The following is a 23,685-nucleotide window of genomic DNA, read 5'->3' as shown; positions in this document are numbered from 1 at the left end:
TAGTCTTGTGTAAACATGGGACAGAGCGACCCGAACGTCTTAGCGCGAGACGCTGTTGGAGGTTCTGAAGAATTTCTCTCAGATTCAGAGCGAAGGGAGCAGAGCGGGACAGTGATGGGCAGCTCCAGCCCCGCAGGTGGCGCTGCAGGATGGGAGAAGGAAGGGTCGCGTAGAGAGAAACCGGATACTTAATATTGAGAGGCGGGGAAAATACAGAAGACTCGGCGGAGGGGGGGGGGGAGACAAGTACGTGCGTACGTGCGCACGCGACTGCCTTTGTGTGTCTCGCGAGAAAGGGAACGCTCTCCGAGATCTAAATAAACGAAGGCTCGTTTGCTCGGCGGGAGGCGGGAGACGGAAGCGACTTGGGCCTCCCGATCCCTGATCTCTCCGGATTGGCTTTCGCGGCTGCACACGCGCGGTTGTTCCACGGCCGGGAGTCTGGGCAGCGATGGCGACCTTTGTGAGCGAGCTGGAGGCGGCCAAGAAGAACCTGAGCGAGGCGCTGGGCGACAACGTGAAGCAGTAAGTACGGCCGTCCCTCCCGCTCTCGGGCCACCGAGGCCTGGTCGGAGACCCTTATCTCTCCCCCCTCCCCCTTCTCTTCCCTCCTCCGCGAGCGCAGCCGACCCCTTCCGGGGCTACCGAGAGTGAGGAGGGAGGGCAGCTACGCCCCTTTCCGCCGAGACCCGGCGGCCCTGTCCCCTGTCCCGCGGGGGGCCGGCGGCGTCTCCATGGCAACGGCGGGCGGCGTTTCCCCGCCCTTCAGGCGCCACTCTCCTACTAGAGGCTCTTAGGCTGGTTCCGTAAGCAACCTAGCCTAGAGAAGGTGGGGGGCCGAGACCGCAAGACTAGGCGAGGCCTAAGAAAAGCAAACCGTTATGGGATTAGAAAATTAGTAATTATTACAAAATGCAACAAATGATAGCGATATCACTAGCAGCTGGCATTTATAGCGTGCTTTAAGATTTGCACAGTGCTTTAATGATAAATGGAATATGTATATGTTATGGATACACTTTTACATAAAAACCGAATGAGATATTTGTAAAAAAGCACTTAGTACATTGTCACATCTTAAGCGCTAGCTGAATGCTTATTTCCTTCCCCTTTGCCTTAAGGTTTGCAAAGTGCTTTGATAATAGGTAAACATAGATACACTTTATATCTATATCTGTATCTAATGGGATAATTTTTTTTTTTTTTTTTTTTTACTTATAGTAAATTTTTCTTGATAGAATCCATGCCAGGGTAATTTTTTTACATTATCCCTTGCACTCACTTCTGCTCCGATTTTTCTCCACCCCCTACCCCAAATGGCAAGCAGTCCTATACATGTTAAAGAGGTTACAATATATCTTGGATACAATGTATGTGTGCAGAACCAAACAGTTCTCTTGTTGCTTAGGGAGAATTGGATTCAGAAGGTAAAAATAATCCGGTAAGAAAAACAAAAATGCAAACAGTTTACATTCATTTCCTAATGGGATAATATTTGTATAAAGTGTTTATTAAGAACCTGGCATTATGTAAATGCTTATTTCATTCCCATACATATATAGTGCTTTAAGGATTACAGAGTACTGTAATAATATCTAGCACTTAGATATTCATACATATATATATACACATACACCCACATGTGTATACACATATTTCAAATAAAGTAATGTTTGTAAAAGCATTTATCACAGTGTATCTGGCACATAGTATGATCAATATGAATGATTATTCCCTTCTTCCTTACCTCCCAGAGGTACCTTACCTCCTTATAAAGGAGGTATTACCTTTACCTCCACATAAACTTAAACTCAAGACACCCTTTTCCATCCCAAATGAAGTCTGCCTATTCATGATATTTCAAATAAAGTAATATTTGTAAAAGCATTTATCACAGTGTCTGGCACATAGTATGATCAATATGAATGATTATTCCCTTCTTCCTTACCTCCCAGAGGTACCTTACCTCCTTACCTCCTTATAAAGGAGGTATTACCTTTACCTCCACATAAACTTAAACTCAAGACACCCTTTTCCATCCCAAATGAAATCTGCCTATTCATGACTAGGACTATACAGTCTAAGTACAGTTGAATCATAATTAAGCTTAAGACTAAAGCACAAAGACTTAGGGAACAGTCTGCGTATCAAGACCTTTAAAATACAACCTGTAAAGTAGTGACCCCATAATACAAGGAACCAAGAATTATTCTGTTGAAAGCATTGCTTCTTTTCTCATTCGAGTGAGTCAATAAATAAATGAATTTTTTTTAGAAAAGCATTTATTAAGTGCTTATTGCTACAGTCCAAATAAATTCCAATGATGCCAATTTGCAGGGCATCTCTGGGATTTTTATACACATTTTCCCAAAGTTTCCCTGTATTCTGAAGGCTTTCCTCTCTTCTCCAGACACAGAGAGGAGAGTGCCTTCACTTCATCCTAGTTATGTGTCTCTTGTTTTCTTCTAAGGTGTTCCAGTGGAGTTATGTATGCAGTCTCTATACAACTCACCATGGTGCCTTTCTCCATTACTCTCTGTAATATCAAGCATTTATTAAGTGCCTGCTATGGCAGCATGTGCTGAATGCTGGGGACACAAAAGCAACTTAAAAAAAAAAAATAGTCCCTCTGCTCAGGGAATTCTTACTTTGATGAGATTTTTTTTTTGTTCCTTCAGTCATTTCCATTGTGGCTAATAATAATTGACCCCATTTCAGGTTTTCTTGGCAAAAATACTGGAATGATTTTCCATTTCTTTCTTTAGTTCATTTTACAGATAAGGAAACTGAAACAGGATTAAGTGACTGTCCCAGGAGTCATATAGCTAAAGAGTTTCTGAGGCCAGATTTGAACTCAAGATAGATCTTTCTAATTCCAGACTGGGCACTCTCTCTGTTGTGCCACGCAGTTGTTTGAAGGGTAGAGAAAATACTAATGTTTCATATGATTGCCATAGTGCCAAGCAAAACACTAGTGAAAAGCTGAGCTTTTGCTTTTACCAGAAACTTTCCAGGGCTTGGATTGTTTTTTGAAAACTATCCAGCCTGCTTTCATTCACCTCTTCACCTCTGTATCCTTGAGTCCAAAGTGTAATATATATATATATATATATATATATATATATGTGTGTGTGCGTGAATAGAATAATTAATAATGAACATGTCTCATTCATATATCAAAATCAAAATCAAAATCATTCACAATTCTTTGGAAGGTGTAACAATAGAAATCAACATATTAAGTAACTCTGACATTAAAGGACCAAGGAGGTATATGTTTGACAAAGCTATACATTACAGGTGGAAAAAGATGTTACAGCAGAATCCAGGTCCAAGTGGGACTGCTTGTAATGGGGATACAAATACAAAAATGAAAGCATCCGTACTCTCTAGGAGCTTACATTCAAATAGAGGCAGATCCGGACTACAGGCTTGGCACTCTATCCCCTGCCCCACTTAGCTCTTTGCAGTGCATACATAGATAAATAGAAAACTTTTACAAGATAAGTAAGCATTCAATGATTTGAATGTGTGTTGTGGGATACTAACAATTAGGGAAATCAAGAAAGTTCTCTTGAAGGGAGGTGGCATTTGATTTGAACTGTGAATGGAATTAGGGGTTTTTGTATCATAGGTGAGGAGGGAAGATCACTTGTGAAAAGGCATGAATTTGAAGGTTTTTTTATGCATAATGCAAAGTAGTTTAGCAGAGTAGGAGAGGGGACGTAATGTGTAATTCTGGAGAGATAGACTAGAATCAGAGTAGAGAAGGAACACTTCTAGCTGGGCACTATCTCTGCAGGTTGGATGTGTCACGGATAGCTTCATGAAGAAGGTGGCATTTGAACTATGCATGGAAAACATGGAATTTCAGCAAGTATAGACTGGGAAAGGGCATTCTAGGAGTAGGGAATGAGGTAAACAAATGCATGAATGTAGGAAAACCTTGATTTCAGGATTATCTTGGGTATAATCCAGTTAGCGTAGAGTATAGATTACATGAAATAAAGTAGTATATGATAACCTTGAATGCTCAGTAGTGTGCATTCTGACCCAGTGGGAAGGATTGGTCCCAGTGGATTGACAAGATTAGAGTTGTGTATTAGAATTCTGGCGGCTCTGTGCAGACTAATTGAGCAATTGCAGTAAGTAGCTCACTCAGTAGGTAATGAGGCCTGAAACTAGGACTGAAGCTTTGGGGATGGAAGGGAGCATGCACGTTAGGGAGAGATCACAAGAAGAATATTATTACATGGGGGTGGAGGGGAGAATGAAAGGAGTCAGCAGTTTATGGGTGACTGGGAGAAAATGATGGTAAATCAAAAGAAAGGAAATTCAGGTATAGTCAAATGATGGATTTGGTTGTGGACACATTAAGTTTAAATTACCAGTTAGTGATCCAGATAGACACAGGAATATAATAAATTCGTTTGTAACTTTTGAGTCCAGCAGTTTAGCAGTAGAGTATAATGGAAAGACTTTAAATGTACCTGCCTTCAAGTCCTACAGCCCTGCAACTTAGTTACCAATTTAATCTTGGGAATGTTGCTTAAGCTCACTGGCCTCTTGAGGGTTTTTAAGGAGATCTAAAAGTCATTTCCAGCTTTGTCTGATTCTGTGATAGATGTAGGAGTAAAAAAAAAATTTGAAGTATTACTTGAAACTATTAGAAGTGGGATCTCTTAAGAGAGAGAATGCCAATACAAATTTTCTTTCTCTTTTGTATAGTGCATTTGCATAGTGCTTCTTTATGTCTTGAGGGAATGTATTCTTCCTCATCTTGAAATCATTCTCACCCTTTTCTAGTTATCTCTTTTCTTTCCCTTATCCTCCCTTAAATTTTTTCAAAATTATTTCAGTACCTCCTTTGCTTCCATTCACCTTGTGTTATACTTATCTATATATGTCGCAAAGTAGCAGTTAGATGAGTAAGTGGAGATAGAGTTCAGGGCCTAGAGTCAGAAGTCCCAAGTTCAAATGTGACCTCAGACAATTGCTAGCTGTGTGATCTTGGCCAAATCACTTCTTCCATTGGAGAAGGAAATGGCAAACCACTCCAGTAGCTTTGCCAAGTAAACCCCATGGATAGTATGGTCCATGGTGTTATGAAGAGTTGGGATAGTACTTGACAACAGTAGTAGCAGCAACAATATATATATGTGGAAGTTAATCTTCTTTTCCCTTTTTTCAAAATACACGTTATATAGTAATGTACATGGTAAGAGTGAGGTGGAGGCATTTAACCTGTAATAGAGACTAGGAAAGTATGGGCATAATAATATTGTGTCTATTAGAATAAAAATTTAAAAAATCTTAGCATCAAAGTACAAACTTGTCATTAAATGTTTGGCAGGTATCATATGTCAAAGAACCTAGACGTCCTTACCCCATAGGGGGTTTATTTTTCCAAAAGGCCCATTATATTTTATTAGTAGTTCTAAATTCAGAAGGCCTTCCTTCTCTTAATAGCAAGGACTAAAATAAGAAGTTCTGAGCCTTTTCTAGTCTTTGTACCTCTTGATTTTCAGTAAACTATCTCATACTCTATATTTCATATTAAAAGAAATAAATTCTGGAGTTTTTCATGCATATACACTTAAACATCTCACCTACCCTTGTCTTCAGGATGAAAGACAAACTAGAAATTGTCATTTATACATAGATAAAAAATATAGAAATTTATTTTAATAGGATAACAGTTACTTAAATATTCCTAGTATTTCCTCTCACTCCCCCTCAATTTTGAATATTACAGATTACGTTAGATAACAGATTATATTTAATTACTTCAGATGTTCTTATTGGTTTAAAACCCTTCCAACATCTTAAATCATAGTATATTTAAGACTCTGTATGTTATCTGTGGTCAGAGAGGAATGGAAAAATACCTGAATCTTTTATTGTCTAACCCGTTTCTCTTGTTCTTTCTGTCTTGCCTTTTTCTGACCTTGTCTAATCTAAGCTTTTGAGGCAAGTTGCTTTTAAAGTTCTTCCTGATTGGTCTCAGAAGTAGTATGAATCCTGATTAGGACTGAATTCTGTCTCAGCCACTTGATGCTAACCTTATTATCTATGTTTTTATTACATTGGTTTTCTTTTGCTTTTTCATTACAAAGGAGGCCATGTTTTGTATCAGAAGGAACACTAGACTGGAGTTAAGACTAGGCCCAATTCATTCCCCCTGAAGCTTTAAGCTACTCATCTGGCTTTGTCTGGACCTTGGTTCTCTCATCTTTATAAAGGGGGTGTGGAGACTAGACCATCTCTGTCTTTTTTCACTCTAAATTTGTGTGACTCTTTATATTAATGTCTAAAAATGTGTTACGGATCCATTGTAGATAGTTTGTAACCCAGCATGGTTGAAGTCAAAACCAAACTAACCAAACATCTAACTAGATGGTTTGATATTTTTAAGTACAAATAATGCCATTTTGAAGTAAAAAAAATAAATTTGTCTGTTGGCAGACTATATGGCAGTATTATATGGTCCCATCTTTCTCATAAAATTGAGGCTACCCTTTCAGGCCATTAGGAATTGTTTTCTGTGGTCTTAGTTCCTTTTTTTGTTGTTTGGTGAGAATGGGAGTGGGGATAATAGTCATACTACAGTTTTTTTTTTAAATGAATGGTTAATTATTTCTCATCTTTTAAACATGTGTATAAGTTTTTATTATTGATAATATTTTCCAGCAGTTAACTAATAGCAGGTAAAAAGTAGTAATTTAATGGTTCTAAAATGCAAATTCAATTGAACAAGCATTTATTAAAAGTACCATTGTATTTAAAAGATTATGCTAGGCACTGGAAAGGAAAAGTAAAAATTTAGCTATTTCTGCTTATAAACAGCTTCTGTAATGTGTAACTAGAGTAGGAGGGTATGTAACCACAAATAGGAGGGTAAATTTGAGATTAAATATGTAGAAAAGATGTCCAAAAGACCTACATTGACCTAGATTATAATGTAATTGGGAAATGTTTGGCAAAATAAATAAAAATATAATGAAGGATAGAAAATATTAATAAATGGTTTTCTGAGTCAGTATATGACCACAAAAATCCATTTGTACAGTTTCATGGCCCTGATTTTATTTGAATTTTTGACATCATTGATGTAGAGAAATCACAGATCTTATAGATTGCTTTGTCCAGGAATTCTTAACCTTTTTTTCTTGTCATAGATACCTTTAACAAGTTTGGTGAAGTCTGAATGTTGTTTTTTAATGCATAAAATGAAATATTTAAGATTACAAAGGAAACCAATTATATTGGATTAAAGATCTATTTTTTCCCCATCCAAACATTGATGGATCCCTGAAATCTATGACTCCAAGTTAAGAATTCTTGATCTTGTCCAATTCTCTCATATTCCATAGAAGGAAACTTGGACTCAGAGAGTGATTTGCCAAAGAGACAGGTAGTAAGTGTTAGTAACATTAGGATTTGAACCCAGATTCAGCATTGTTATTAGTGTTTTTTCCCTACTGAAATATGACCCTTAGTAAATAAATACACTGTAAGTTGAGATTAGAAAAAAACAAAAACTGAAGGAATCTGAGAAGGCCTCATAGTACTGATCATTGAAGAATAACAATGTTATTAAAGAAAGAGAGACATTCAAATTATTGATCACAACAGGGGAGTAGTCCTACCTGGCTGGAAACCAACTTTGAGTGATTCTTTCCTCAGGCTACAATACAAGACAGTCTGTTTCAACTAAATTGTCTCATTACAAAAATTCGCACAGAACTTTTAGGAGTTGATAGAGATATTAGAAAGTTGCATGAAGATTCATTTTAGTTTGTTAATAAATTGCCTTTTAGATGAACCTTAACCTGAACATGCCATAACAACTACCTAAGTTTATAGCTAGATGGACATTAATGTAAAAATTCTTTGCTGATACCAAGTTAAAATAGATATTACTGTTCCTAATAATGAATTAGCTAATAAGTCTACATAAATGCTTTTCTCTTCTGGGAGCTGACCTTTTTTCAATCTTTAAAACAACTTTTACTTGCAGGTTCTCAGGAATTCAGAACTGATTTCCTTTGTGATGTTTGGAAATCCAGCATTTAAACTATTCAGCCAAATGTCCGACTGATTTCCTTTGGTTTATTCCTCACATTTGGATATAAATATCAAATATGAAATATAAAGCATTAAAAAGATGTAAGGGAGTAATAGGATGGCTCTGGCTTTTTAAAAAGTTGTCTTCCTGCTTTAAGTTAAGTCTTCTTAAATTCTTTTTCTGGTGTTCATAAGACAGTACTTTTTTGAAGAGATAAAGAATGAAATTTTGACAAGAGTCAAAACCTGTGGTTGTTATCTCCTTCATGCAGATATTGGGCTAACCTGAAATTGTGGTTCAAACAGAAGATCAGCAAAGAAGAATTTGACTTGGAAGCTCATCGACTCCTCACACAGGAAAATGGTAAAAAAAAAAAAAAAAAAAAAAAAAAAAAAAAAAATCACAACAATTGGGGAATTGGTTTTGTTTCCCTTCTCATCCTCCCACAAAAAGGTACAATAGACCAGAGTCCAGTGTCACTGCATAAAATTTTAGTTTAAACGTATAGAAGGATACCCTCACAAAATGTGCATTGAGCAAAGAAATTAGAATTGTAATACATGGAGAATCTAAAATTTTCTTACAGTTTAGATTAACCTAGTAGTTGCCTTATGTTGTTGTAAATGCTTTTGTGTTTGTAGTAGTGTTGTATTTAATTTGTGGCAAACTTTATTTTTCCAGTACATTCCCACAATGATTTCCTCTTGGCTATTCTCACTCGTTGTCAGATTTTGGTTTCTGCACCTGGTAAGCTGAACTGTTTTTTTTTTTTTTTTTTTTTTTGTTCTTTTCCTCTTTTCCTATCTACTTAGTTTCTTACTTATTCATTTGCTGGACATTAGTTTGTCTAGGTAGATGGTTGGAAGGTGAAGCAATTGGTGGAGAAGGTAGTATAACGACGGTTAGCCAGGGATGACATCAAGTTCAGGTGCAAGGGTTTTTCAAAAAGATAAAGAATGAGTGAAGGAGATTGGATGTTTGAAACAGCTTAAAGGCAGGCACAAGTAAAGTGAAAAATAAAGTAGTAGTGGTCTAGGAGAATCTAAGACTTTCTAGAAGATTGAGTTTTTATTTGATGTCTTCCTTTAATAAAAATATCCTCATTTGAAGTGTAGTTCAGAACTCTTAATGCTCTTGTGTCAGGTTTGGTACAGACTGCATTCAGGTGGTCAACAAACATTCAGTGAGTGATTTCTGTGTCAGGCACCTTATTTGGCATGGAGGATACAGAGACAAAAAAGTCTTCTATCTCTGAAGGAACTTACAGTCAACTATTAAAGGGATGTTGGTGAAGATGAAATGATCATCTAGGAGACAAACAACATGGAGAGAGAGGCAGGTTAATTTTCTCCTTTGAATCTAAAGAAATCTGGGTGGAGCAGTGGTTCTTCTACTCAGATTAAAAGAAGCAAATTCTTCTATTATTCATATTGTTAGGTTGTTTATATCCTTTTGTCTTTTTTTTTTTAATCAATAAATCAGATATCTGAGAACTGGGAACTTGAAGCACAAGCCCAGTGCTTCATTCTCTGATGACTGATATTTCATCTCGCCTTTCTCCATTGACATCTTATTTTTAGCCATTTTTTTCTTGTACCTCCTCACAAAAAAAGGGATAAGATTAGCTATCTGGGATTTTCTTTTTTACAGTCTATTATGCTCTGACACAGTAGCTCTTTCTTCGAAAATTATGTAGAGTTTTGGTTTTTTAACTTTTTTGTAAAATGGTCAATTTCTGTTAAAACCATCTTATATCAAGCAAGCTGGCATACTGACTAGAGAGCTGTCCTTAAAACCAGGAAGACTTGAGTTCAGGTAATCTCTAATGCAACCTGGCTATGTGACTGTTAGCAAATCATTTAATTTTCAGTGCTCAAGACCAAAGGACCAAATCTGGCCTTCTATTCTGGCAAAGGCCAAACTAATAATGGTATTTATATTTTAAAATAAAAATTTTAAAAGGTAAAACAAATTTTAAGAAGGTAAAAATCATTCTTTATTCTTTGGTTGTACAAAATCATGTGATGGACAGTTTTGTGGACCATCCTTGGCCTGAGTTTGCCATCTTTGGTTTTAGGTAGGTTTTTTAAGATTGGCAAATTGCAGAGTAGGTGCCCATCTGCATTGTTGGAAGAAATTTCCTCACCTAGGAGTTAGTTCCCTATACCACTGAAATTCCATGTCCAGAAATTTGAGTCCTGGAAATTGTGATTGGGGAAAATTAGAATATAAGCATATAGAATCCTTTTTCTTACATGTCTTATATTTTTTAAGAAAAGCATATTTAATTGCTGTTAGAATCTTTAATTGTTATGAATCCATGTTGTTTTCTTGCCTTTTAGAGGGTGCTGGGTCTTTACCCTGGACAGGAGGTTCTGCAGCTAAACCTGGAAAGCCCAAAGGAAAGAAAAAACTTTCTTCAGTTCGACAGAAATTTGATGTGAGTTGTTTTCCGAGTGAGCTTGGTAATAATTGCCAACATTGTGACTTAACTAATTTTTCTACATAGTGGAGTCTTTTTCCAAAAAATTGAGATGTATAAAACATTGACTTTTAGGAGAAAAAGATAATGCTGCTTCAAAGTGGCAATTGATTTTATAAATTTGTGCCCAATACATTTTGTGTTTACAATTCTTTTTCCTTAATTGCGTACTAGTTTCTTATTATGTTGATGAATATTTAGTCAATCAAAAGCAAAACCTGTTTTCTCTACATCCTCTTAAATATGAATTTCTGAACATGCTGAGGTATAGATCATCGTAGGCAGAAGAGACCATAAAGACCCAGGCCAATAGTTCTTCAGTTTAAGTGAGGAAACAAACCTTGATTTGTGAAGTGTTGCACAGCTAGTGAGTGAGTGACATGGAACGGGAACCAAATTTCTAGACCCTTGAACTTTTTCTTTCCCCTGTACTTTGCTGTAATGGTAGAATCCTTTTGGTACTGGCAGTGTTCATGTCTGTATTTTATTTTAGTATTTTAGTACATTCTTTATTTTAACTATGTTTAAAGATTGTCTTGAGTATCATTGTGAATATCATAGGAGTAACTTGTACTTTTTATTAACGTCTTTAGGGTAAAAAATATTCTTTAACTATTTGTTTCTTATATCAGGCTTAAATGATTTTCTCATCCCCTTAAGATAAACACAAACTCCTTAGATTGCCCTTTGAAGTTTTTCTAATCTGATTTCATTCTAGCTATCTGGACCCCTTTTTCACATATTTTGTATTTCATTTACACTGGACTATAATGTTCTCTGAATTTTCCTTTCCATTTTCATGCTTTCACACAAGCCATTTTATATACATCCCTTATATCCACATTTCAGAAACTTCATCAGGACTAAAGTTACTTAATATTCATGAAGCTTTTCTTGGTGGTCTTCATCTGTCCCGTCCTTTCTACCTAGTTGTTGGTATTCTCTTCTTCCTCAAATTTTTTTTATACTTTGCTTATTTGCATATATGTTACGGTGTGCTCTTCCCTCAGAATGTAAGCTTCTTGAGGATTTGACTAATGACAACCTCAAAGATTGTCATCATCAACAAATACTTATATACCTACTCCTTCTGTATTTTAAATGAGAAGGTTCTTATTCTGGGGTTTTTGAACTTTATTTGAATATATTGACATATATTAAAATACATATTGAAATCATTAAATAGGTTTCATTTGTATTTTATGTGTTTAAAAACTTCTTGAGAAAGCTTTATATTGCCAAATATTTATATTGTCATGGCAAACAAAAGATTAAGAACCCAGTTTTGAATTTTGGCTTCATACTTCTTCAACATTTGTCAACAAGTCTATTTCATTGGTTATTTGGACATTTTTGGTGTTTAATGAAGGCACTGATAATATATAGATGTTCTTGAAACTTAGTTACAGACATACAGATTTAAAAATATTCTTGTCATTTTAATTTAGAACACTTATGTACTTCTCATTTTACTACTACCTATAATTATTCTCTAATAGAGGGCCTTGCTGACTGTAGTCACTGAATGATAATTGAATTGAGTTCCTAGGTATCTTATTAAAAATAGAACCTCTTACAGTGTATGTCCATTAGTTTTCTTAGATTTCATTTGTTTCATAAAGTACTATATTGATTTCTAATGTTAGAATGATCCAGTGGAAACATGCCTTCAGCATTACTTGTGAAGTGATGGATTTTGCACATATTCTTTTAGTTTACCTTTTAATATATAAAACTATAATTGGTACGTTGGGACACCGAGTCCATTTAAAATACAGATGGAATTTATGTTGGTCATTTCTGTTTGTGCTTTGTTCTAAGTCACTGTTATGAGTAATAACAATAGTTGTTACCCCACAGCATAGATTCCAGCCTCAGAATCCACTGTCAGGAGCCCAGCAGTTTGTGGCAAAGGATCCACAGGACGATGATGATTTGAAACTTTGTTCTCATACAATGATGCTTCCTACTCGGGGCCAACTGGAAGGGAGAATGATAGTAACTGCGTATGAGCATGGGCTGGACAATGTCACCGAAGAGGCAGTGACTGCTGTTGTATATGCAGTGGAGGTTAGGTGGTTGTCATAAAATAATAATGGATTCCATATTTTAATATGAAGTGTTTTTAGGATAAGAGATGATGTTACAAAATAAGACTTATAAAACTGACTCCATTTCTGGTTTCTAAGAATTAAAATCCTTTTTATTAACCTATTATGGGTCAAGGATCATATTATCTTTATTCTGATGATAATGTGTAAAAGATTACTATGTTTTTAGAAAGGTAGCTTTCAAGAGAAGCATTTTTTTTTAATGAATTCTTAATTTTGAATCAGGAATCTGAACATTAGTTTCCAGTGGAAAAGTACAGAATTAGGAGTTGGAAAATCCCTATTCTGTTCTCAGCTTCTCTGTTTTTTGAACTCCCTGTTGTTGGGCAAAATTCCTTAATCTTCCTGAACATCCATTTTCTTGTCTTTGATTTGGAGTTAAAACTACTTTCAGGGTTATTGTGAAATCAGATGGAAGAATTATGTGAAAATGCAGATGGTCTAAGGGTTATACTGATCTCTTCGAGGTGATCCAGAAGACTAAATAGGTAGTTAGCCCATCTTTTTTGAGTATCTTGCACATAGTAGATGTTCCAGACATTTATTGAATGTATTAATTTGATTAGTTTTTCCCCTATATTTATCTCTAGATCTTTTAAGGCAGACCTTTTGTTTTTTAATAAAAAATTACCTAGTAAATGTGACCATAATCTCCTCAAACAGATTTTGGGGATTTCATTAAGCTCTCTTTTAGTTGTCATTGCCATTTTTCGCCAATAACAGGCTACTTTTATATAAAAGAAACTGTAAAAAAAAAAAATTCATGTAAGCTTCTATTTTTATAAGTGTCAGTATGACTGAATTACTATTTGAGGGTTCTGACTGGTCAGTTTCTGAAATGAAACTTTGCTTTGAAAATTTTTTTTATTACTAATGAGAGAATGAAACAATATTCATTGGGAATTTTGCCTTTTGCTCATTTCCTCTATTGCCTCTCATTTGTGTTAAAATATAAAGTTCAGTGGTATTTTGCTAAAGGTTTTCTTGACTGTAGAATAGACTACCTCATCTTGTTTTAGGAGTCTTCTCTTTTGAACTAGCCATACTTAGCATATGATTAGGAAAAAAAAATTAGTAAAAAAAATTGTTGTAGGCCAGATTCATTTCTGGATTTTTAGTATATTTAGTCTTGTAATAAGCTTAACTCACCATGTGTGGACTTAGATTTAGGAGAAAGGATAAAATTGAACTTTTAAAGTTGTTACTACTACTAGATTGTAGCTCTTTGAAATTCAAATTTTGTATAGAAGTAGTCAACCTGAGAATAGGACTAAGGGGGGGGAAAGATTTTCATTCTTTCCTTTCCCCTACATTTTCCAACTGCTCTCGGGGTTTCTGCCTCTGTGGCCAGTCCTGTGTATTTTCACATCATTCCCAACTGAATTGTCTGCCCTATATTTCCCACCAAATAAATTCTAATAGTAGTTAAGAGGTCAGTGAATATTTTATGATTTCCTCTTGAAGAGAATTATAAATTATATGTGTTTCTTTTTGTCCTTTATAGAATCATCTTAAAGATATTCTGACGTCTGTGGTATCAAGAAGAAAAGCTTACCTATTACGGGATGGTCATTTTAAATATGCATTTGGTAGTAACGTGAATCCACAGCCTTACCTAAAGAATAGTGTAATAGCATACAATAATTTAATTGAATGGTAAGTGAGATTTTGAATGATGATTGCTCATTTTTTGAGTTCTCTCATTATTCAGTGACTGAGATATAAATGACCAGCTCTTAAAAGATAAATGATTATTTTAATTATCATATCCAACCAGAGTGCTTTGGATAGGTTTCACTTAATCTTCCTTCCTTTCTTCAATTATGGATTCTTTTATTTTTCTTGAGTTTGACTGCTGGAACATGATATCTACCTGGAATCCTTCTCTTATCCCCTTGTTTCTAAAATATTTGGGCCAGAATGGAGTGTTTTTTAGAATTCATACCCTGTTGAATGTTCAGGTAGTATCTCAAGGCTGGCAGAAATTTTAGGATCTGAATGTGTAATATGATTGCGTATCTGGTCTTAAGACTAGAACCACAGGGAAGTCGCAGTTTTACCTCATATTTCCTGTCTTTTGCATTCTTTACTGTGTGCTTTATCAAATTAATTGTTCTCATGCATCTGTTCCTTTGCATACTTTTTTTTCCTGAGACTCTGAGAGCTTCTTTTATTTCAATCCAGCTACTCCCATCTACTGTTCTCCCCTCCCCCCAAGTGATACATTTTCTCAGCAGTTGAAAAAAAAATTGTAATACTTTCTTTTTATCAGTTAATAGAAGGAACTAAGTTTTTATCTAAGCACTGGTCTTTTAATCTCTGTAGTGTTCAGGTTGAGGGGGAGCAGGTGGAATGAAAAGAAAAAGATGCTAATAGAGAAATTTGGCAGGAAATGCTGCCTGTGGAGAAAGAAATTTTAAGACACAACAGAGAAATGGTAATGAAAAGGATGAGTGCAGGAGAGTGTGATAGAGATAATAGACTTGAAAGGATATTTTCAACCAGTACCCGTTTAGAGGCACCATCTTAAAGAGAATAGAATATTTAGATTCTTTAACTGATATTTTCTTCTGAATTTCAATTCATAGATTACTGTTTTGATCCTCTTCTGGCAGCAAGTGATGTCCATCTTAGTTTAGTGTTTTAAAAAATTTCTAATTAATTTTTAATTAAAGCTCTTCTTTTTCCCTACAGAAAAAAACTACCACTCTCCCACTTGATTACTGAGACCAATGCCCCTGGAGAGGGCAGTGTCCCCTCTCTTCCTTAACCAATCCCTGCTATGGTTTTACTTTGAGCTGCTTGGCAGGATGACAGTAATTTAGTGAATTGTTGAATTGACCTGTGTTAGTTGTTTTACTCAGTTATTTGAAGAGGATGTCTTTAGTATGATATTTCCTTGTTTGCCCCTCAGAATACAATTAGAATGATCTGTCATATGCAGAATGCAATATTGTGCCTATTGTTAGGTATAATAAGAACTCATAGGCTCTTAGCATCTCTTTCGTACAGTACAGCTTTTCTTGACCTTTATTTCTATTCAGAGAAAGTCCTAGTATTTTCTGTAGTCGAACAGCCAATTATTTTTGATAATACATCTTATTTTTTAACTCCTACTTATTCCATTTCTTAATCTGAATTGCAAGCTACTAAAAGGATGAGGACCAAATTTTATATTGATTTATAAATGTCACAAGCTTTGCTTAATGCCTTGTTCTTACTAGGAACCCAGTGAATATTGACTTAAGGTTAAAGTTAGGTTTATATTCAGAGTACTGTACCAAATGAGGTTAATTATAGTAGGTAGGGATGTGTGAAGGTAATGGAATATTATTGTTCTATAAAAAATAATGATCAAGCTGATTTTAGAAAAACCTGGAAAGATTTACATGAACTGATGCTGAGTGAAACAAGCAGAACCAGGAATACATTGTACACAATAACAGGAAGAAATATGTGATGATTAACTATGAAAGACTTCGTATCTTAATTCAAAACAATCCCAATAAACTTTGCATAAATATGACATCTGCATTTAGAAAAAAAACTAAGGCGACTGAATGTAAATTAACACATGCTATGCTCACTTTTTTCTATCTCTCCTGTGGTTTTTCTCTTGTTGTTGTTTATTCTCTCCCACCATGATTCAAAAAGCAATGTGTGCCAAAAATAAATTTAATTTAGAAAAAAGTTATAGTAGGTAGGGCTCATACTATATTTTTCAAGTATCTCATCTAATAGAAAACTATATAAAATGTTAACATTAACATTGAAAACGTTAACGGTTAGATCCTGGTAGTAAGATCTCATTTGAAGGAGCATAAGAACTATTGCAACAGCTTAAATACAGCTGCACTGGAGCCTTCTCAATCTGGAAGGCAGCTGTTTCAAAATAGAAATATACAGTTCTATCTGTGGCTTGTTCAAGTTTACACACTGATTAAATATGGAGGTTGGTTCTCTAGATTATGTTAAAGATGCTTTTAAAACGAAGAATAATATATAAAACGAAGAATAATATATAAGCACACACAAATCCCATTTATTCAAGTGATTGCATTGAATAAAGTCTGTGTGATAGGTAGAGCTCTTGTCAGGCATCAGTAATTTATAGAGCTGCACAAAATATTTTTATGTTATTACTGACAAAGAGATGGAAATAGAGAAAACTTGACTTGGATGAGAAAAAGACATTGTTGCATTAACCTAACAACAGCTGCACTTAAGAGCTTTCTTAGCCTGACAAGCAGCTGCTTAAAAACATATATTGATTGAGCCCATTCAGGTTCACACAAATTAAATAGAAAGATTGGTTCTGCTGGTAAAATGAAGACTGTTTGAAAAGCAAACTTAGGTTCTATTCACTCAAGTTATTGTTATTGTATTTTTGTGGAGAAATGTTATTTTTGCTTTCTTTCAGCCCTCCAGCATATTCTGTTCCTTCTGCTGGTCAGAATCCAGCTTCCCACCCACCTCCTGATGATGCTGAGCAGCAGGCAGCTCTCCTGCTAGCTTGTTCAGGGGATACTTTACCAGCTTCGCTGCCTCCTGTAAACATGTATGACCTTTTTGAAGCTTTACAGGTAAATCGGTGCCTGCTCATTACTAAACTGTATTTATAGCTTTAAGAAGCTTGCAAAATTAAGTAATTAAAAAAAAAGTAAGCTCACAAAAAACTGAGTAACCTCTTCCTCACGGACCAGGTGTCAGGTATTCCATAGGAATTCTGTTCAGAAGCTGTTGCCAATGCCTAAATTGTATGACATGGGTAAAGAAATAACAATATTAAGTTTTCAAATTTGAAAATTGTGAATGATCACACTATTGATCAGTTTATTCCTGGTTCTGATTTGAGTCTGAATTAATCTGTATAGTGTTTGTGAGTCCTGTATTTGATCATTAATGCAGAAAAAAAAACTGTGCTAACAAATATTTAGGAATATTTTACATTACAATTATAGGTGCACAGAGAAGTGATTCCCACACATACAGTATATGCCCTGAACATTGAAAGGATCATCATGAAACTCTGGCATCCAAATCATGAAGAGCTTCAACAGGATAAAATTCATCGGCAACGTTTGGCAACTAGGGAGGGGCTGCTCCTTTGCTGATGTAGCAGTTGAGTTCTGAGGGCTGAACTTTTAAGCAAACTAATGTCTAAGTATTGGATTTTTTGTGTCTACATTTCAAGGATGAAATGTGCAATGCATAACCACTTCCTATGGAAATGACTGATGTTTAATGTATTTATGTGCTACTATGAAGCCATAACATAAACTTGACCTTTGTTAATGATCCATCTCTTCCTGATACCATCCTCTACTCCTAATCCCCTTGTCCAAAGTAGATCCTGTTTCTTTTATTTGATTCAAAGCCGATTGATTTGTTTGAGAAATTTAGTACCAGGGACTAGCTGGAATTTGCCTTGGGCCCTGCAGGTATCTTGCTGGGTTTGTGTGAGTGTCTTAGAAAAGCTTTTATGTATCCTCTTTTCTATGATCAAGAAAAGTCCAGGTGTTGAGTGAAGGACTGTTGATCTACATTCCAGCAGAGACAATGTAGGCATTTTCAGAAATGCAAAAAAACACTTCAGTGTTATATTTAAGTGATGTAAATAGTCCCATAATAACCCAGTTATTTCAGCTCCATAGAACCACAATTCAATATTACTGCAGATGGCTACATGCTTTTTCTTTGCATTAAAAAATCTGGTTCAGGAATGCAATAATAAACATGAAATTACTTCCATAATTAACATTTCTCTATGGAGAAGTCTTCTTGCCAAGTCCTTAGGTAGGACCACCATTTTGCCACACCCACAAATTATCTGTGTTTAGAAGTTGGATCTTCTCAATTTAAAGTCACCTAACTATAGTTAGAATTGTTTTTGGTTGTATTTTTAATGCCACCTGGAAACTGATATTGCTAACAACTGAAGTGCTGTAGTTAAAATCAGTTATATCAGTTAAATACAGTTAAAATCAGTTAAAATACAGCTATATTCCTATACATGTACATATATTATCTATAAATGTTCCTTTAGTGAAGTAGTTTTATTCTTTGTTGTTATAAACTGGGACTTGAAAAATAAATTCTTAAAAAAAAAATTACATGGCAAATATTGCCTTCCATGGGATGGATATTACATGTTAAAGAATTCTAAAAATCATATATGACAAGGTTTTGTGAAGCTCAAAAGTAATGCTATGTTTCAGGACAATCTATTCAAAGTGAATTTTAAAAGTACCAGTATGAAAAGCCCTTTTCAGAACACTCCATTTATGGGGTTTAAAAGGGATTTTTTGTTATTTTATTTTGAACTGATCCATCTAAACCTTTTTCTGTTTAGCTAAGACTGAACAAAAGTTAATTTTTCTTTTCAGTATTGTAGTACTTCCGTTCGTGGTTAGCAGAGTTAAAAACCTTGTTTAAGAGATTTCTGATTTATTCTGAGGGTAGTATTTGGCTTGTTTTAGGACTAGACACTTGATGGATAATGGGAAGAGGCAGAACTCTAGATCTCTGTGTCAGTGGGAGCACCATGCACAGATGGGTTTTTACAGACTATTATTAAACTGGCTCACTGATTATTTCTCAGTTTTTTCACCAACATTTACAAAAAACAATTTTGAATGCTTCTGCTAATAATCAAGTCAGTTGTCATCCTGAGAAACACTCTTGTTATGGGCTAAATTTTATACATAGCTGTTTTTGGAAGGCCCCCATTTGGTTACCAAATTAAATTTTGACATAATTATTTTATTTCTTCCCTCACATCCAGAAATCCCATCTAAGCCACGTGTTAATAACGTCTCTCCTTTATGGCTATGTGATAGAACCATCAATCCAGGAAGTGAATAAAATGTAAAGTGCAGTAAGATGTAGGGTCCTGAAGAGGAGACGACAAAACTTTAAAGTATAATAGAACCACCAGAATCTTTATTTTTATTATCAAATTTTATTGTTGGGGTTAATTTCTACCTACCTTCTATTTCAGCTATCTTTGATTCTGAGTCCAGGAAAACAAATATGTGCTACAGTCATTATAAGTAATAGTTCTGTAAAAGTATTGGGGCTTTGAGGCATAGATCATAATTAAATCAGTGGAAGAACATGTGAGCCCCGGAAAACCCTGACATTAGAACTGTTACTTTAGGAGAATTCTATGGTATGGTGCACCCTGTCAGATGCAGATGAGAGGCAGTGTGGTGTAGAGAGCTGGCCAATTGTGGCTGTGCGACCTGGGCAAGTCACTCTTTGAGATCTGCACTGGCAAAGAGAGCTACTCTGGGGGCAATCCCCTGCACCAGGGAAATCATAACTTTGGAACAACCACCACCAAAAGATGCAAATGAAGAAATGGAAGGGATTGTTCACAGAATGAAACAAGTGCTGATTAATTCACTGCCCAGCTTTCCCAGTGGAAAAAAAATTAGCTAACCTCTAACCCATGATCCTGAAATTTAGGTCACAAAATTCTTGAACCCTCCCAGTACAAGATAACCTCTCAATTACAGATGATTTAGGGTAACATAAAGTGTGTGGGGGGAATAAGGGACAAGACTAGCTAAGATTGGAAGGGACATGTGGAAGAGATTGGAACTGGAAGCCAGTTCAAGTAACAGAGTTAAGGGGAATGTAGAGTTATTCTAGGGGAGAGAAGCACTTCTGCAAAAATGCAGTTCAAAGGAAGATAATGGAATTTAGTCAAATGTCATTTATCCTGCAGAAAAGTTAGACTGAATTGGATCCACCATGGTTCTGGTAGAAAAATAAGTGAAAAAGGCATTCGAAAGGTTATGTCCCTGTAGAGAACCTGAGTCCCTGGTCAGAAATAGGGATTTTAGGAAGGCAAGAGCGGTTTACTAGCAGTGGAAAAGTGAGCTGAGAAAACAGCAAGAAAAAGGTAACTGGTATTTAGATACACTGATTTGGTATTGAATTAGCATTTCTAATTGTAGCTTTGTCCATGATACGTTGGTGAGGGATAGGCAGCTTTGAACAAAAGCTTTCCTACCTCCACTAAGTGGGAACGAAAATCTCTAAAAATTGTTAAGATAAAATCCCACCTCTTTTTGTAGAGGAGGAGTTGTTATACTGAAGTTCCCAAATGGCAGTGGCCAAAGGTCCAAGTCCCTTCACTGCCCTTGTAAAGATAACACTTAATTAAAGAAACTAGCAAAATGAGTAACAGAAGTAAAATGGACTTTGTACCATAGACAGTAGATAATTTATGGGAACTATTGCTGGCAGCCTGAATAGCCTCCGTATTGATTACCACCTTAGCTTTAAATATAATGGAGAAAATACCCAGGAGCCAATGTTTGAGACTAGAAAATGTCTAGCTGCCTGCTAATTTGGGAGGGTAAATAAGTACAGAATATTCTATTTTATCCTATTATCTTCCATCCTAACCTAGTTAACCGCCTATAGAAGCATTTGATCTGCTGGCACCAGTTCAGGATGTCTGTCTTTATCTTGCCATTAACAGTATCTGGTTTTTCCAGTAAGAGAGGAAAACATATCAAGAAGAAATCCTAAGTGATAACTACATGCATCTACAGAATTGCCTCCCCACTTGTGACTTATGTGGGATGGCATTGGGGGAACATTCTCAAAGGCGGAATAAAACAAATCATATTGAAGTTTTCCCCACAGAAAGGACAGTGGTAGGGCTTGTCTCCTATGTGTTGTTTCTGGTGATGCACAAATGGGCCTTTCTCCATGAAATGCCTCTGTCACCCATGATATTTACAGACTGCTTCTGGTGGGCACACAGAATAATCTTCAAGACAGTGCCACAGACAGGACAGAAGCTCAGTTTTTCTTTTCCACATCCAAGCTCATGAAAATGTCTCTCCTGAGGGGAAGGGCTCTGTGTTCTTGGGAGGGGATGCACCCGTGGCTCATCTTACCAGGCTTCTCTGACCAACTTGGCATTTTCCTGATGTTTCCTGTGCATCTGCATCCCTGGAACCTTGCTGAGGATTTTCTTCCTCAGTTGTTTCCATTCACAGTTCCACTTGCTGGAATAAAGAGAGAATCCAAGCATAAATCAGTCCTTGGTTTTGGAAGAAAAGTAAACTGCAGATCAAAGTTCTTCATGATTTTTTTTTTCCTTAAAAATCATGGTCAGACCTTCAAAATGGTGCTGTAGGAAAAGGTAAAATTCTTCCACATCTTAACATCTTCTCTCTTTTGTCCCCTTCCCCCTCCATTGTTTTCTTAAATTCAAAGAAAAGAATGGCAAATGTGGTGGGAAATAACAAAAGTCTAGATAGGTGAAAAACTCATGAATCATACTTAACAAAGACGCTATATATACCCGGATTCTCTGCTATGTCTTAACTACAAATCACCCCCTGGGAAAGGATGGATCCTGTCCATCTAACAGACATCAAGTCTCATAGTTGTGCAAAGATAGTCATTGCTGTGATCATCTCAGAAAATTATGACCAAAATTAGTTACGACTAAAAGGAAAAGGAAAAAACCAAGACCTGCTTCAGGGTCTGACAATCCTAGGAATATGTTCTCCCAGGAAGAGGAAAGCAAGGATGATGGCAAGACAGACTGAATTTACAAGACCAGTGGTATGGTACACACTTGGATAAATAAGAACAAAAGTTTCAAAGTGTTTTTTTAAAAAGCCTGATATCTCCCCCTGAAACTTTTAAGGGTCTAGAGATCACTTACCCTAAACCTAAACTCTGTAATCCGATTTTCACTAGTTCACTGACATAAAATTTTACTGTTCTAGGCAAATGGGTTACTGTTCCACAGTTTAAAGTGAGGGGACTAAAAAAAGTTATAGGTGGAAATGGTTCTGTATTTAATTTGGAGATACCAAGTAGGACAAATTTGAATGTCTGAAGAAGTTTAACAAGTATCAATATATCAATATTATTTCAAGTATCAATATTTCATTCCCTTTTAAAGTGGGATTGTCCCTGGCTTCAAAAGATGCTTCTAGGAGAACTATTCAAATTGTTCTAAGGTGGGACAAAAACACAATAATATATGTGTCTCAGTATAATTCTTCTCTGCTTCTATTTCAGAAGGTAATAAGAATCACCCTTCTGGGGGCAGTGTCCCACTGTGTCCTGCTCCCCATTTCCTGTAAAATTAAGTCAATGCCTGTTGGAATTTCAGCTCTTCCTCATTCAAATAATCCTTGAAGATCTGTAATTGTATTCTCAATCTGAACTCATAGCTGCCCTCGTTGAATGTAAGCTGTCCTTACATTTAAAACAACTTTTGAATTTAAAAAGTTCTTTCACGTAACTCTTGGTCACAACTTTTTTCTTGCTTGTCAGTTCACATATACCTGTGAATCACAGGCAGTCCCTATTATTCATCACCTGTTCCTTGAATACATCATTGTGGTGATTAATAAAATGATTTTTAAAAATATTTTAGAGAACAGCAATTGGATTAGTTATTCAGTAAGCTCTCAAGAAGCAAAGACCCTGTCTGTTTTTATTGAAATTTTCTATATCCCTGAGGGACTTGCATAGTGCCATGCATACAGGAAATCCATAATCCATGACTACCAAATGGAATTCCCAAGTGGAGCTCCAGTAGTTCATAGGTAAAAGACCCCTAATTGTGGGAAAACTAACTCAATTCAGTTATTGAAACATAGATTTCATATTCATTGAAGTCGAACTAAATTTTGGCGTTCTGCCAACATATACACAAGCCTTTGAAAGTTTGTGGTATTTTTTAACAAAGACACCAAAGAACATAAATTTATCACAGTCTTGAGTTCTATTTTAAAGGAGAGGAAAAAATTGGCTTTCAAACATAAGTTTCCATTATTAAGACTTTTGGTTTTAACTAAATAACATTCTCTGCTGTTTTTAGCCAATATGCTTTATTTCAATGTGACTTCTGTTTTGGTGGTTTACTTATTGTTCATTTTGATTATAAAAGTCCTCCTGGGGCATGAAATAAAAAAAAAAAACAAAAAAACCCGGCAATCTGAATCCCCCATATAAAGGAGAAAATGTCCTTAGCCTAC

At 35.8% G+C, this 23,685-nt stretch overlaps 2 protein-coding genes across 4 annotated transcripts in view; one reads left to right on the top strand and one right to left on the bottom strand.

The window, feature by feature from the left end:
- TADA1 (transcriptional adaptor 1) lies at positions 1-20,326 on the top strand. Of its 2 annotated transcripts, XM_003767381.4 has the most exons (8): positions 2-525; positions 8,340-8,431; positions 8,750-8,815; positions 10,411-10,508; positions 12,411-12,620; positions 14,166-14,317; positions 17,082-17,244; positions 17,623-20,326. In XM_003767381.4, exons 1-8 carry the CDS (start codon positions 452-454, stop codon positions 17,773-17,775), a joined length of 1,008 nt encoding a protein of 335 aa, XP_003767429.1. In that variant the 5' UTR covers positions 2-451; the 3' UTR covers positions 17,776-20,326. The 2 variants fall into 2 exon arrangements, with proteins under 2 accessions (XP_031792671.1, XP_003767429.1); XM_031936811.1 differs by lacking the exon at positions 8,750-8,815 and having other exon boundaries at positions 1-525.
- POGK (pogo transposable element derived with KRAB domain) overlaps positions 19,607-23,685 on the bottom strand; it is a 25,142-nt gene continuing 21,063 nt past the window's right edge. For both annotated transcript variants that reach the window (XM_031936810.1, XM_003767394.4), the window contains exon 6: positions 19,607-21,690. The gene's annotated coding sequence lies outside the window, so the exon portion shown is untranslated. The remainder of the gene's footprint in view (positions 21,691-23,685) is intronic.

The sequence above is a fragment of the Sarcophilus harrisii genome, chromosome 4 (genome assembly GCF_902635505.1).
Source record: "Sarcophilus harrisii chromosome 4, mSarHar1.11, whole genome shotgun sequence".
NCBI classification, from domain to species: Eukaryota; Metazoa; Chordata; class Mammalia; order Dasyuromorphia; family Dasyuridae; genus Sarcophilus; species Sarcophilus harrisii.
The sequence above is the reverse complement of the archived record's forward strand: the minus strand, read 5'-3'. Positions and strand labels throughout refer to the sequence as shown.

Coding starts and splice junctions, on each gene's coding strand:
- TADA1 (XM_003767381.4), top strand. CDS start 452: ATGGCGACCTTTGTGAGCGAGCTGGAGGCGGCCAAGAAGAACCTGAGC. Junction 12,621..14,165: donor CTGTTGTATATGCAGTGGAG/GTTAGGTGGTTG, acceptor TGTCCTTTATAG/AATCATCTTAAAGATATTCT. Junction 14,318..17,081: donor TACAATAATTTAATTGAATG/GTAAGTGAGATT, acceptor GCTTTCTTTCAG/CCCTCCAGCATATTCTGTTC.